The following is a 14,888-nucleotide window of genomic DNA, read 5'->3' on the forward strand; positions in this document are numbered from 1 at the left end:
ATCATTATTAAAGAATAATAATCTGGAATATTTGACAGACTGAAGGAAACCAAGCAAAATACAAGTGATTTATAGTTTATATATGATGTTTGGTCCACGGTTACTCCTGACATGAGAAAACTTGGTCTACTTATTTGTATAGCAGTATTCTTGTTTATAAAACCCAATAAAATAAATAAGAAAGAAAGATGTTGGTTTCATACTGCTTTTAATTTTAATGTTGCTTTATTATGCTGTTAGCTAACTTGACAGCTCCACAGAGTTATGCTTTGCTGGGGTAAAAGCTAAAAAAAAAGTAAGCTCAAGTTCTTCATAACTACAGTGGTGCCTCGCAAGACGAAAAGAATCCGTTCCGCGAGTCTCTTCGTCTTGCGGTTTTTTCGTCTTGCGAAGCAAGCCCATTAGCGGCTTAGCGCTATTAGCGGCTTAGCGGATCAGCTGATAAGCGGCTTAGCGGCTTAGCGGATCAGCTGTTAAGCGGCTTAGCGGATCAGCTGTTAAGCGGCTTAGCGGATCAGCTGTTAAGTGGCTTACTGGATCAGCTGATAAGCGGCTTAGCGGATCAGCTGATAAGCGGCTTAGCTGCTTAGGGGATCAGCTGTTAAGCGGCTTAGCGGCTTAGGGATCAGCTGTTAAGCGGCTTAGCGGCTTGGGAAAAAGGGGGGGGAGGAAAAAAACCCCGCAGGAACTCGCAAGACATTTTCGTCTTGCAAAGCAAGCCCATAGGAAATTTGTTTTGTGAAGCACCTCCAAAACAGAAAACCCTTTCGTCTAGCGGGTTTTCCGTCTTGCGAGGCATTCGTCTTGCGGGGCACCACTGTAGGTTGTTACTCGTATAGTGTGATAGATGAGTGTTAATAATACTTCATGTAGACTCAATGGGATCAATAAATCCACTGATTTCAAGGGGTCTACTCTGAAAATGGCTAATGTTGGTTATCACTCATACTCAGCCTAAGCTAGGATTTCCTTGCGTAAGTGAGAAGTATTTTAGCAATTTTTCTTCCGTGGAATGGGAAGGTGGCGGTGGTATTTCTTTTTCTTTTCTTTTTTACTCTTTAGCATATTGGTATATTTAAACGTATAGAAACAAGTTTTATTAATAGTCTAGCGGAGACATATCAACCTTTCTAAACCTAAACCTTGGGAAACCCAATTGCTCAGCTGATCTCTGCAGAAAGCAGCTTTGTCAGCCCAACACACTGCACTTTGCTGAGCATAGGACTGGCAAAGCCACTTGGATTGTGGTTCCCACGTTTTGCACAAGGGATGGGCTGGTGGGTGTGGCAACCCTCATGGCAATCATCCAGCATCATTGTGATATTAGGTAACAGGCAAATTAGCTGCCACCTGTCAAGAATTGTCCTGCAGAGGTGAAAGATCTGACCTGCTGGGCCAAAAAGGTTCCCCATGCTGAGTTAAAGGTTCAGTAACGTATGTAAGGCTGCTAAGTTGACCTCCAATTTGAAAAACAATACAGAAATCCTAGAGCAGGATTCTGAATGACATTTTTTAAAAGATTACCTGGATTTAAACGACTACATACTTGAATATATTTTAAAAGGGAGCAGTACAATTGGGAAAATCTGTAAGAATCTACAACCACTATTCTGTTCGTGTGTAATGTTTTACACAGCATATCATATTGCTATATACATTGATACAGCAGTATAGAAAATCCATTTAAGTAAACTATTGAATGAATTCAGAGTTTGAACATTATTGAGCAAGTAGTTCCTGCTGTTGAATAGTTTCCTGTGCTTCATCTTGCATTTTCTCAAGCTTTTCTAGGGTTACTGACTTTAAAGGTAGCAGCTTCGGCTTGCATAACACCATAGTAGTCACATTTTCTACTGCTAACATCCCTTGCTTGGGCAGCACTTCCCGAAATTTTCATTCAGACATTCTTCTAGTGGCAGAATTGAAGAACAACCACCACCAGTCTGTCTTGCCTCCCTGCTTCTATTTGCCGGGCTCAGCTGCTCAACCCACAGCGGGGACCACCATAGCGGCCCAAAGGTGGCGGTGGTATTTCAACTGACTTAAGCATCAAATGTATTTGAGTTTTCTCTGTTCCATAAGTTCCTATATTTATTTGCGTCCCTCTCAACACAGCAGGAGATGTTACCTTTGCAAGTGACTTATGACAAGCTTCTGAATACTGGAATAAGAGGATTCCATGGACTGGCCAAGTTTCTTTAAGCCCTGTTGGAAGAGACATTTTTTTTAGCAGCGTAGGTCAATCAAAAGGCAGTAACAGTATTTTAACATGTGCACTAGTATACCTTTACTGTGAGCTGATTCATAAGCAACGCCTGAAGTTCAAGGCTGTATAGGGAAAACAACACCACACACAAATTTCACTTTGCTTGTGAGCACAACGCAGTACACAACTCTGATGAAAAACAACTTCCTGCGCAGTACCTTGCTTTGCCCCATAACAGCAACTGCATAAATTCGTCTTGAACGGACGTCGTCGTGTTCTTTTCCTGCAGATTGAAGGTGGCAATACAAACACATTTAATTGTGATTCAAGGACCCATTACCCGCTTGGGAATAATGAAGACACATGGACACATTATTATTATTTAATTATCCAGCTAGACTGGTGACTGGGAGCGGCCGCCGAGACCATATAACACCGGTCTTGAAAGACCTACATTGGCTCCCAGTATGTTTCCGAGCACAATTCAAAGTGTTGGTGCTGACCTTTAAAGCCCTAAACGGCCTCGGTCCAGTATACCTGAAGGAGCGTCTCCACCCCCATCATTCTGCCCGGACGCTGAGGTCCAGCGCCGAGGGCCTTCTGGCGGTTCCCTCATTGCGAGAAGCAAAGCTACAGGGAACCAGGCAGAGGGCCTTCTCGGTAGTGGCGCCCACCCTGTGGAACGCCCTTCCAGCAGATGTCAAAGCGATAAACAACTACCTGACATTCAGAAGACATCTTAAGGCAGCCCTGTTCAGGGAAGTTTTTAATGTGTGATTTTACTGTATTTTTGGTTTTTATGGAAGCCGCCCAGAGTGGCTGGGGAGGCCCAGCCAGATGGGCGGGGTATAAATAATAAATTATTATTATTATTATTATTATTATTATTATTATTATTATTATTATACCCTGCCCATCTGGCCAGGTCTCCCCAGCCACTCTGGGGGGCTCCCAACAGAATATTAAAAACACGATAAAACAGCAAAGATTAAAAAATTCCTCACCCTCTAGACCAGGCATGGGGACACGGTGTCATTATAAGTGGACTACCTAGTCTGGAACAGAGCATCTGCGACAATAACCTGTTCCTATTCTTCACATGGGAAAAATATTACGAGAAGCAGTATTAAAATAACGATCACCTGAATTGGAAGAGTTTTCACAATACCTGCACAAATTTGGTTAGCCGTGAATCCATCTGCATCAGTATTTCTTCCCAAGCTTCACACATACACGTCAGCGACAGCTTTATATACTGTTTACAAACAGAGAAAGGACAGAAATGCCTACCTTTTTCTATGGCATTGGAAACAAATGCAATTTTGCAGAAAGAAATCTGCCGTACTAATTAAATTCAATCAACCTCAATGAATGGCTTCCATTAAAATATTTTAAAATTGCATAGTGCCATCACTATCAAACCCAGATAAATGCATTTTAAAACTGCATAAAACCAATGTTTATCTTATATAAAATAAATCCCTTCTTTCCTCCGATCCTAGATTAAGTTGAAACGGAATTAAACACACTGGCAGCCTGATCCTCACTACATTTACTTGGAAGTAGTTCAATGAAACTTATCCTTAGGACAACAGTTTAATTTTCTCAAAGATGGATCAATTTAATCTAGACAAGTTAAATCAAGTGGATTTATTCCAGTGGGACTGCAAAATGGGCCAGAGAATTTTAATACAGTACCTGCAGGAGAGTTGAAATGTGTGTGAATTTTCTAGCCATTCGGGTCACTTCTGGTAAATAGGTTGAGAGCAAACTGGTGTCCAACTATAGCAGGAAGAGAATAAAATTATAGCCAGAGGAAATTACACCACCTGGGTTTGTTTGAGCAGCCCCACGAAATGGAGGCAGTGAGAGATTTTACTTTCTTGGGCTCCATGATCACTGCAGATGGTGACAGCAGCCACGAAATTAAAAGACGCCTGCTTCTTGGGAGAAAAGCAATGACAAACCTAGACATCATCTTAAAAAACAGAGACATCACCTTGCCAACAAAGGTCCGTATAGTTAAAGCTATAGTTTTCCCGGTAGAGATGTATGGAAGTGAGAGCTGAAACATAAAGAAGGCTGATGGCCAAAGAATTGATGCTTTTGAATTATGGTGGTGGAGGAGACTCTTGAGAGTCCCATGGACTGCAAGAAGAACAAACCTATCCATTCTGATGGAAATCAGCCCTGAGTGCTCACTGGAAGGACAGATCCTGAAGCTGAGGCTCCAATACTTTGGCCACCTCATGAGAAGAGAAGACTCCCTGGAAAAGACCCTGATGCTGGGAAAGATGGAGGGCACAAGGAGAAGGGGACGACAGAGGACGAGATGGTTGGATAGTGTTCTCAAAGCTACGAACATGAGTTTGACCAAACTGTGGGAGGCAGCGGAAGATAGGAGTGCCCGGTGTGCTCTGGTCCATGGGGTCACGAAGAGTCGGACACGATTAAACGACTAAACAACAACACATATAATGCGTTCCAGTAATCTAACCTAGAGGTTATCAGATCATAGGCAACAGAAGTTAGACTATGCCTGCCCAGATAGGGGCAGGAATTAAATTAGTCCCATTTTTCAACAAAAGGTGAAAATGCGCAAGGTTTCCTCTAAGAAAAGATTAGAAGGTATGGCCTTTTATTTTTGATGGGGAAGGAAAGCCACTGAAAATTAAAAAATGCCATCCCAGCAAGTCAAATTTTAACACAGTTGCTCAGAAACATTCCGAATACATCCACTGTAGAACGGAACTGACAAGGATGATTTACCCCCCAAAACAACCCAGAGCAAAACATTGCCGCTAAGTATTTCTGCAGTTTTACTCACTTGGAAGTATGTTATTTCTGGCTCACTTTCTGGAGAAACTTCTACTTTTGTAATAACCGACAGGGATTTCAAGTCACTTGATAAGCACAAAGCAAGGCAAGAACCAGTCACCTACAAGAAAACAATGCAAAGGTTATACACCTAATTTTCTTAGTATTGAGGAACAAATCACGTTTCATACAATTAAAACTGTATACAGTGGTGCCTCGCAAGACGAAATTAATTCGTTCCGCAAGTTTTTTCGTCTTGCGAGTTTTTCGTCTTGAGAAGCACGGTTTCCCATAGGAATGCATTGAAAATCAATCAATGCGTTCTTATGGAAACCGCCTTCAGACCAGGTCCGGGGACAGTCTGTCCCCCGACCTCTTCTGAAGGCTGGCGGGGGGGGGGGACAAGGGCTTTTTTCCCCACTGCCAGCCTTCGGAAGGCTGTTCTGAAGGCTGGCGGTGGGAAGAAAAGCCCTTCTCCCCACCTCCCGCCCCGCAAGCTCTGGGGACAGGAGGGCTTTGCTATCGACCGCCAGCATTTTAAAAGCCCCCGGGACAGCGGATTTTAAAATGCTGGCGGGCGGCAGCGAAGCCTTCTCCGCTGTCCCGGGGGCTTTTAAAATGCTGGGGGACAGCAGCGAAGGCTTCGCTGCCCCCCGCCAGCATTTTAAGATCGCCCGGGACAGCGGAGAAGTCTCCGCTGTCCCAGGGGCTTTTAAAATGCTGGGGGACGGCAGCGAAGGCTTCGCTGCTGCCCGCCAGCATTTTAAGATCGCCCGGGACAGCGGAGAAGTCTCCGCTGTCCCGGGAAGGCAGGCGGGGGGGAGCAAAGACGTTCGCCCCCCGCCGGCCTTTAGAAGAGGTCCAGGACCTCTTCTGAAGGCCGGCGGAGGGCGAAGGTCTTTGCTCCCCCCCGCCTGCCTTCAAAAGCCGTCGGGATAGCGGAGAAACACGCTGCGCTTCTCCTCTATCCCGGGAAGGCAGGCGGGGGGGGGAGCAAAGATTTTCTCCCCACGCCGGCCTTCAGAAGAGGTCCAGGACCTCTTCTGAAGGCTGGCGGTGGGCGAAAGTCTTCCCCTCTGTTCCCGTACCTGTCCTGAAGGCTTGCGGTGGGGAGAAAAGCCCTTCTCCGCACCGCCAGCCTGGCAAGCGGTCTCCATAGGAACGCATTAATTGATTTTCAATGCATTCCTATGGGAAACCGTGCTTCGCAAGACGAAAAACTCGCAAGAAGAAAAAACTTGTGGAACGAATTAATTTCATCTTGCGAGGCACCACTGTAATTGTACAGTGCAGTACGTTTTGATTAGGGTTGACATGTTTTCTTTTTCCATGTGTGCATGTAGGGATGTGGGAGCCTAGGAGGAAGAAATAACTTTGGGGAGGGAATTTCATATCTTTAGAGCGGTCGAGTATGTGCTGTGGAGAGGCGTCTTAAAATGTTACATGATAGCACTACAAATATAGCTTTTTTCCAGTATAAGGATGCAGTAAAAAGAAAAGAAGTTATATTCTTGTCAGTCTTGTGCAGGGGAGGAGGAGAAGGAGTTTGGATTTGATATCCCGCTTTATCACTACCCGAAGGAGTCTCAAAGCGGCTAACATTCTTCTTTCCCTTTCTCCCCCACAACAAACACTCTGTGAGGTGAGTGGGGCTGAGAGACTTCAGAGAAGTGTGACTGGCCCAAGGTCACCCAACAGCTGCATGTGGAGGAGCAGGGAAGCGAACCCGGTTCACCAGATTACGAGTCCACTGCTCTTAACCACTACACCACACTGGCTCTCAGGGGAGTTGTGGCTCAGCGGCAGGTGATGTACTTTGCCTGCAGAAGCTCGCCATTTCAACTTTTCAAGAGCCAACTCTCTCCTTCCATCTTTAGAAGACTGATTTTTAACATTCAGAAGTGAGATTTATCTAAGAAGATCAATTGGAAAGCTGTGGAACAACGCTCTGCAGAAGTGTGGCGGCAATTGCAAGACCTACTCACCCCCGTTACTGTAGCTATCTTGTACATCCCATAAGCGTAGATCTCAATAAACCCAGCATTGCCCCCAAGAACCAGAGCATTCAGCCTAAAGAGAGAGATAATCAGGGCATGGAAATTAGGAAGCACCCTTATACATTAGCAATCCCACCTGCCTGTTTATCTATTTAATATATTTATACAACAGCCTTCATAAAAATATTATTATTATTATTACTATCAAGCATTACCTGACATTTTCAGAAGGTAAAATTACAATTCTTTGGTTTTCCGAAAGCAGTAGACCTATGAAGCTAAATGTTGTCTAATCGCAAAAATTGTAGATTTGAATTCCTTACACTCAAAACGTATTTTTAAGACTGAAGAAATTTGCAAAAATTAAGTTTCACCCACTAAAATGACATGTCCTATTAGTGTGCCTTTTACCTCAGGCTGAGACGGAGAGAAGTGTAAGGCAACTTACTGTTTCAAAACAAAAGTTGCCTGCATGGTTCTCCCACTGCTTATCCCCCAGAAATTGATATTAATACATTTACCACCTCTGAACCTGAGGAGTCGGAGAGTTTAGCTCTTGTGCTCAGGAGCCCTTGATGGATTCCCCTTCTGCTAATTTGTCTTACTCTCTTTTAAAACCATTTAAGTCAGTGCACATCGCCACAGTTTGCGGGATTTGCAAGACGGGAAGTGAGCAAAAGTGCAACGGGCAAAAATTCAGATCCGAAGGCCCCTTCTAATATTTTCATATTTTCGTTCCCAACTTCAGGAACACACCAGAGCCAAAACAAATAAATGCTGCCCTCCACTGATCAACTGAGTAAAGTACTCTTCTCAAACTTTTGGTTGCTGTTAGACTGTAACTGCATTCTCCCTAACCTTTTGTTGTGTTGGCTTGCGGTTGATGGGAATTAACATAAACTGGAGAGCACCAAGATGAGAAATTTCTTCTAGAATCCCCCAAATTATTTGGTTCTTATAGGGACAGAACTAGGGACGCGGGTGGCGCTGTGGGTTAAACCACAGAGCCTAGGACTTGCCAATCAGAAGGTCAGCGGTTTGAATCCCTGCGACGGACTGAGCTCCCGTTGCTCGGTCCCTGCTCCTGCCAACCTAGCAGTTCGAAAGCACGTCAAAGTGCAAGTAGATAAATAGGTACCGCGCCCGTGGGAAGGTAAACGGCGTTTCCGTACGCTGCTCTGGTTCGCCAGAAGCGGCTTAGTCATGCTGGCCACATGACCCGGAAGCTGCCTGCGGACAAACACCGGCTCCCTCGGACACTAAAGCGAGATGAGCGCCGCAACCCCAGAGTCGGTCACAACTGGACCTAATGGTTAGGGGTCCCTTTACCTTTATAGGAACAAAACTACCTAAATTGTATAGAAATTTATTCATGTATGTGACTATAGCAGCAAGAAACTTACTCTCCCCCAAATGGAAAAAAGCAGAAGTCCCAGCAAAGGAAGAATGGATACAGAAACTTATGGAATGGCAAAACTGACCAGAAGAATAAGAAATCAAGATAAACTTTTTTTTATAAAAGAATGGAAATGGGTTTATTGAATATTTACAGATAAACTGGAAACAGATAAAAACACTGGTAGGATTATTGTAATAACCTGGCGGTTCCCTCACTGCGGGAAGTGAGGTTACAGGGAACCAGGTAGAGGGCCTTCTCGGTGGTGGCGCCCACCCTGTGGAACACCCCTCCATCAGATATCAAGGAAATAAACAACTATCTGACTTTTAGAAGACGTCTGAAGGCAGCCCTGTTGAGGGGAGTTTTTAATGTTTGATGTTTTATCGTGTTTTTAATATTCTATTGGGAGAGTGGCTGGGGAAACCCAGCCAGATGTGCGGGGTATAAATAATAAATTATTATTACCTGAAGTTTCATAAGAGTTTATACTTAAATGAGTCAATTAAATGAATTTGGACATGCAGAAGATATTAAAAAATAAATTAAGGAACCACAAGAAGAGGGGGAAGGAAGTCAAACTTTGAAATGCTAAAATGATTGTAAAATTAATGAAATGTATAAATTTGAAAAGTATAAATAAAAACTTTTTTTAAAAAGGAAATCAGATCTTCTTTCATTCTCAGTATCAACAACATAATTTGGAAAGCTGTTTGTTTGCTATGCATTTGGACACAATTTAAGAGATTGTAACCAAATTTTGCATGATGGGCTGAATGTTTCAAAACTGCCCTGGTTTGTTGTTTGTGTGTGTTTTCGGCTTCTTAGAATTCCCAAGCAACTGATTCAAAGCTGCTGGTTGTACATAAACCAAATTAGAATTAAAAAAAAATTTACCTGACATCTCCCATGAGTTTCATAATCTCATCAGATTTTTCTTCACTGCAAAGTAATATTTTCAAATATCAGTTACAAAACGAACCATGTTACATCCTCATAACTAAAAACGAAAGGATAGAAACAGAAAATGAGCCTCACCTGAAAATTTTTGCAGTGGTACTGTAGCTATGTTAAAAAAAGGGAAAATGTCAGCACATTCAATGATATCTTCTTAGTAAGAATCACACATTCATGTAGGCCATAGAAGGACAACCGTACGCATGTCTTTTCATAAGTGCGCAGAGGATTGTGGCCTTACTTTAGAAGCAACCTTCATGTAACTCAAATGTGTTTACTTTTGAGTAGACGTTCTTAGCATTAGCATAAAGAAGTAGAACAGGCTTGCTCAACCTCGGCCCTCCAGATGTTTTGAGACTACAATTCCCATCATCCCTGACCACTGGTCCTGCTAGCTTGGGATCATGGGAGTTGTAGGCCAAAAACATCTGGAGGGCCAAGGTTGAGGAAGCCTGAAGTGGAAGATGCCTGGCAACCAAGTCACTTGTTCTCTTTATGTTATCAATGGAAACCAACAGAGTAAAAACATTCAGTATCAACTTCAGAAAATGAAATTTATACATAAAAAATAAGCTTCAGTCGCTGATCTACTCAGAAGGCCTGCAAAAACCTATGTGGTGGACCTGTAAAAGGGTAAAAGAGTATTGGGGAATAATCCATAATGAATGGGGGGGAATGTTTTAAAGTACATAAAAAAAAACCTGAGTCCTTTCTGTTGGGGATAATTCAGATGGAAATTCCAGGTGTCAAAAAAGGCTATTAATATATTTCACTACTGCAGCCCATGTTTTGTTAGCCCCAAAATTGAAAATGAGCGAGTTCTGAATGAAAGAAGAATGGCAACTTAAACTGATGAAATATGAGCAGCTTATAGAATAAGAGAACAAGACGAATGCATGTTTAAAGAAGATTGGAGAATGTTTATATGGGGGGGGAGAGATTGTACACACTTGAAAACGTTGGCAGCATTAAGATAAATTCAAGAGTGTAAATAAATTATGATGGATGTAATAATGGAATACTGAATGGTTTAAATTGTGTAAAATATGCAGGGGTTCATGATATGCAAAAGGAACCATGGAAAGAGAAGAAGGAAAGTCATTGATATTTTATGGTTGCTTAAATGAATATTTTTAATTGTTAAACAGAAATACCCCCCACCCCACAGATAGCATAGCTTGAAAGCTCAACACTTACTTCTTCGGCAATGCTGGTAGTTTTGGAAGAAGAAGATTAGACTCGTCCTCCGCATTATAAAAGGAAGTGAGGACACTGAAAGGGAAGATAAAAAGGCTCTTTGGGTTATGCCAAAACTAATATGACAAAAAAAATTGACAGGTTGGAAAGTCAGATAGAAAGTAATACCATATTCTAAAATGTCTGGCCTTTCTTCTAAAAATAGCTGTATTTAAATACAGTTCTTTCACAGGAGTTATCAAGCTAAGTTAAATTTAAAAATGTGGAAGCGTCATCAGTTATGCAGTAGGCAGTCTCTTGCTCCGGATTAGCTTTCACATGGCACAGATATGCTTCTATGGTTTTTTAAACACAGTCCCTTCATTTCTAGGTTATTGGATTTTGGTTTCCTTTAAGTATACGACATATTACTGAACTTTTTTTTAAGGCACAGATGGAGACCGATCTTCATTTAAAAACCCCAGCTGTTTATATTGCAAATCGTGTGACAATTATATCAATACAATGGATAATGTCCAATGAATTCATACTCAAAATAGACCAACTGAAATCAATGGACTTAAAAGTTCATTGAGTTCTGCTCCAAATAAAAGTTCATCAGATACCAACCAGTATTAAAAGTAATTTATATTAAAACCCAATACAGTGGTACCTCGGGTTAAGAACTTAATTCGTTCTGGAGGTCTGTTCTTAACCTGAAACTGTTCTTAACCTGAAGCACTACTTTAGCTAATGGGGCCTCCTGCTGCCGCTGCACGGTTTCTGTTCTTATCCTGAAGCAAAGTTCTTAACCTGAGGTAATATTTCTGGGTTAGCGGAGTCTGTAACCTGAAGCGTATTGTCAGGGAACTGCCATCGGAAAGAGAGATGGTGCAGAGGCTCCAGCAGACTAGGAGAGATTCTGCAGCGGAGGAGGGAACCAGCAGGGGGAGAGCAGAAGCTCCGGCAGAAGGGGAGTCGGAGGGGGGAGGGCTCTGGGATACTTCTAGTGAGAATAGTGCAGAGGTGACAAGAACCCCGTTGGCAACTCCCACCCTTCGCCGGAAGCTGTCACGCAGAGAGTCACGAAGGCGCATGTCCGTGAAACAACTTTTATGTTGCCGTAAATTTCGTAGACGCCCACTGTCAGATTCTACCAGCGACTAACGGAGTCATGCCTTGGGAGGCTCCGTTAGTGCCTCGGTTTGGTTGACCAGCCAAACACCAGAGGGATCAAGCCTTTACGCACAAGCAGCTCATTATCCCATCACACGTATGTAACCTGAAGCGTATGTAACCCGAGGTACCACTGTAGTCGTACACATAATTATAATGCAACGGAATACAGATGAAGTTCAAACTTCCCAGAAACTTAAAGAAAGCTCTCAATTTTTGTAAATTTGCAAATGTTTCCCCGTTTGGCAACTGAAAGTGATTTGCACCAGAGGTTGCCAGATGAATGGCCCTCATTCTGTGCCTCGCTCCTACCTGCTTTCTTCTGTAACTTCCATCCAGTGCATATAAGTGATAGGAGCATCTACTGAGAAAGAATGCAAGCTCTCTGGTTTCTCCACGTCACACAAGATAACTTGCTTCGTATCCGCAAGTGCAAAAGCCAAAACTGCAGAAGGAATGGGGAAATGGTAAATACACAAAGCACAAGAGACCACCTCTTCTGTACATGCCAGTGATTAAAAGCAATGGACATAACAAACCATGGTTGAAGCAAACCATGGTTGAGCGCAAACCAAAACCATCACTTGCTGTCGGCAATATGCCAAACTGAGCTGTATGGTCAAAGGACTGCCTTTTTCAGGGTTAGCATTGTCAGCTTTTTGAGAGTGAATGAATGACACGTTCCTTCGATTTAAAATTTAAACAACTATGAATAATCATAGTTTAGAGGTCCCGGGCCTAAAGGAAGTCAGATTATCCTCCACCAGGGCCAGGGCCTTCTCAGTGATGGCTCCGACCTGGTAGAATGCTCTGTCCCATGAGACCAGGGCCCTGCAGGATTTATTTTCCATCTGCAGGGCCTGTAAGACAGAGCTATTCCACCTGGCTTTCAATTTGAACTTAGCCTGATCTTTTATTCCCCTTCCTTCTTTCCCTCTCCCCTTTTTTATGACGATTACCTGCTCTGGGATCCCACAGCTAATTCTCCCCTGGTCTCCTCACTGGCCCAAACAGGACTAATTTAGCCAGCTATCCCTGGTGATCATCTAATGTTTATTGGATGGATTTCCCCCCTAAATTGATTTTGAATTTATTGTTATTCATGTTTTATACTGTATTTTATGCTGTTTTTGTTGCACCAATTAAGTGTTTCAAATTTGTTGTTAGCCGCCCTGAGCCCGGTTTTCTGAACCGGGAAGGACAGGGTATAAATAAATTATTATTATTATTATTATTATTATTATTATTATTATTATTAAACGCTATTTGTTGCACATTACTTTTGCCATCTGGCCTCCACGCAAGGGCTGTCACTTCCTTCCCGGTGCTTTCGCTGGGTGGCAAACTCCACAATCGCTGGAAGTTTGCAAGGCGATGAAGCAAAACCTAAAAACGGCATTGAGAAGAATGGTAGAAACATTCAGGCTTCCTATCTACAGAGAAAGCAGAGTACAAAAGGAGGCAGTGATTTTATGAAACAGCTTAAGAAAATGCAGTTAAAAAAAAGAAAAGAAACCCGATTTGGACATAAGGTTTTTGCAATTACCTTTCCCCCAAAAACACACACAGAAAAGCTTATATTCTAATCTAGAGGAAATAGTCTACTGCCCGGTCAGATGTGATCTGATATATCCTAGCTGATTTTATCTGGTACAGTCCAATAGCTTTTATTAGATTTTTTAAAAAATTGTTCTTAAAAATCTAGGTTTACAATGGATTGGGAGCGCATAGGATGACGGAGGGTAACAAAATCAACTAGGCTTTTCTTGCTCCCGTTTTTTAAAACATGAAGTAGTGTTAGCTACTTGTTTGAAAGAAGAATTAGCATGCCCTTCCCAATATTTGTTTCCAGAACTGTTTTGAAGCAAATACTTAATATGATAACAAAATGCTAACTTTTAATCACAAACTTACTTTCTTCAACCAACTGAGAGATCATATAAATTTTCTGGTGGGTTTTCTATGAATGTGCCCCCCTTGCCATTTGAAAGCAGACTTAAATTTCAAAAATGTTTGTTCGTGTGTGTGTTTCTGTTCCATGCATGAGTTTTCCATTAATTCCCATGCATGAGTTTTCCATTAATTTCCTTCGACTAGCATATAACTTATTAAATGCCAATAAAATCTTAAATTGCAAAAAGAAAAAAAAAGTTTTATTCACAACTCTGGAGATATTTTAATGACATATTATTTTTACAAATAATATGATTCTTGTTCCCATAAGGTACATGCCATGTTAGGGTATAAGAAAGCAGCAAGACAATCGTTTGGTAATTGCCATCTCATGTAGCTGACAAATCTGGTTCCATCTTGTGTTACGTTATAAAGGATTCACAGAACTATTTTTTAAACTAACTCGTTTCAGACCAGACTCAAGACTTTTCAAAAGTTTACCACTGCTCCATACTGCTCTCTGTAGTGCATTTGACCACCTTACCTCTCCAACTTTGTTTGCAAGAGCGATCAAATCCCTCTTGGGGGACCAGGCCATGAAAATGACTTCTTGAGGGAGCTGTTTTTCCCCAACCTGCCGAAAAGCAGGCATAGCGGCAGCGATGACTCCCCAGAAGCAGGACAAATAATACAGATCGGATATGTGGTGGACCTGTAAAAGAGTAAAAGAGTATTGGGAAATAATTTATAATGGAAAACGAGCGAGGTCCCAACTAAAGAAGAATGGCAACTTACAACTGATTGAATATGTAGACCTAAGTTATAGAACAAGAGAACAAGAAGAACATATGTTTAAAGACGATTGGAAAACCTTTATTGAATATATGGGGGGATTGTGGACATTTGACAACGTTGGCAGCATTAAGATAAATTCAACAGTGTAAATAAGTTTTGATGGAAGTAATAATGGGGACTGGAGACACAATGAGGCTGAGGGTACATTCTATCATATGTGGTGGACTTGTAAAAGGGTAAGAGAGTAATGTTTTGAATTATGGTGCTGGAGGAGACTCTTGAGAGTCCCATGGACTGCAAGAAGATCAAACCTCTCCATTCTTAAGGAAATCAGCCCTGAGTGCTCACTGGAAGGACAGATCCTGAAGCTGAGGCTCCAATACTTTGGCCACCTCATGAGAAGAGAAGACTCCCTGGAAAAGACCCTGTTGTTGGGAAAGATGGAGGGCACAAGGAGAAGGGGACAACAGAGGAC

General features: G+C 42.3%; 2 protein-coding genes across 2 annotated transcripts in view; both read right to left on the reverse strand.

Moving 5' to 3' along the window:
- ANAPC4 (anaphase promoting complex subunit 4) overlaps positions 1-14,888 on the reverse strand; it is a 39,776-nt gene that overhangs the window by 23,644 nt on the left and 1,244 nt on the right. Inside the window, exons 2-14 of the mRNA XM_081924460.1 lie at positions 14,163-14,330; positions 13,006-13,111; positions 12,038-12,170; positions 10,571-10,645; positions 9,455-9,481; positions 9,314-9,358; positions 7,009-7,093; positions 5,034-5,144; positions 3,905-3,988; positions 3,375-3,461; positions 2,425-2,489; positions 2,286-2,328; positions 2,129-2,205 (exon numbers count right to left, since the gene is read on the reverse strand). Coding sequence (XP_081780586.1) covers positions 2,129-2,205; positions 2,286-2,328; positions 2,425-2,489; positions 3,375-3,461; positions 3,905-3,988; positions 5,034-5,144; positions 7,009-7,093; positions 9,314-9,358; positions 9,455-9,481; positions 10,571-10,645; positions 12,038-12,170; positions 13,006-13,111; positions 14,163-14,270 — 1,046 coding nt within the window. The 5' untranslated portion in view covers positions 14,271-14,330. The remainder of the gene's footprint in view (positions 1-2,128; positions 2,206-2,285; positions 2,329-2,424; positions 2,490-3,374; positions 3,462-3,904; positions 3,989-5,033; positions 5,145-7,008; positions 7,094-9,313; positions 9,359-9,454; positions 9,482-10,570; positions 10,646-12,037; positions 12,171-13,005; positions 13,112-14,162; positions 14,331-14,888) is intronic.
- LOC309377246 (BBSome-interacting protein 1-like) lies at positions 1,073-1,893 on the reverse strand (the record flags this gene model as incomplete). Its single annotated transcript, XM_081924237.1, has 1 exon — positions 1,073-1,893. A coding segment is annotated over one exon (174 nt), but the record flags the coding sequence as incomplete, so codon positions are not given.

This window comes from Podarcis melisellensis (assembly GCF_964234715.1).
Source record: "Podarcis melisellensis genome assembly, chromosome: 9".
NCBI lineage: Eukaryota > Metazoa > Chordata > Lepidosauria > Squamata > Lacertidae > Podarcis > Podarcis melisellensis.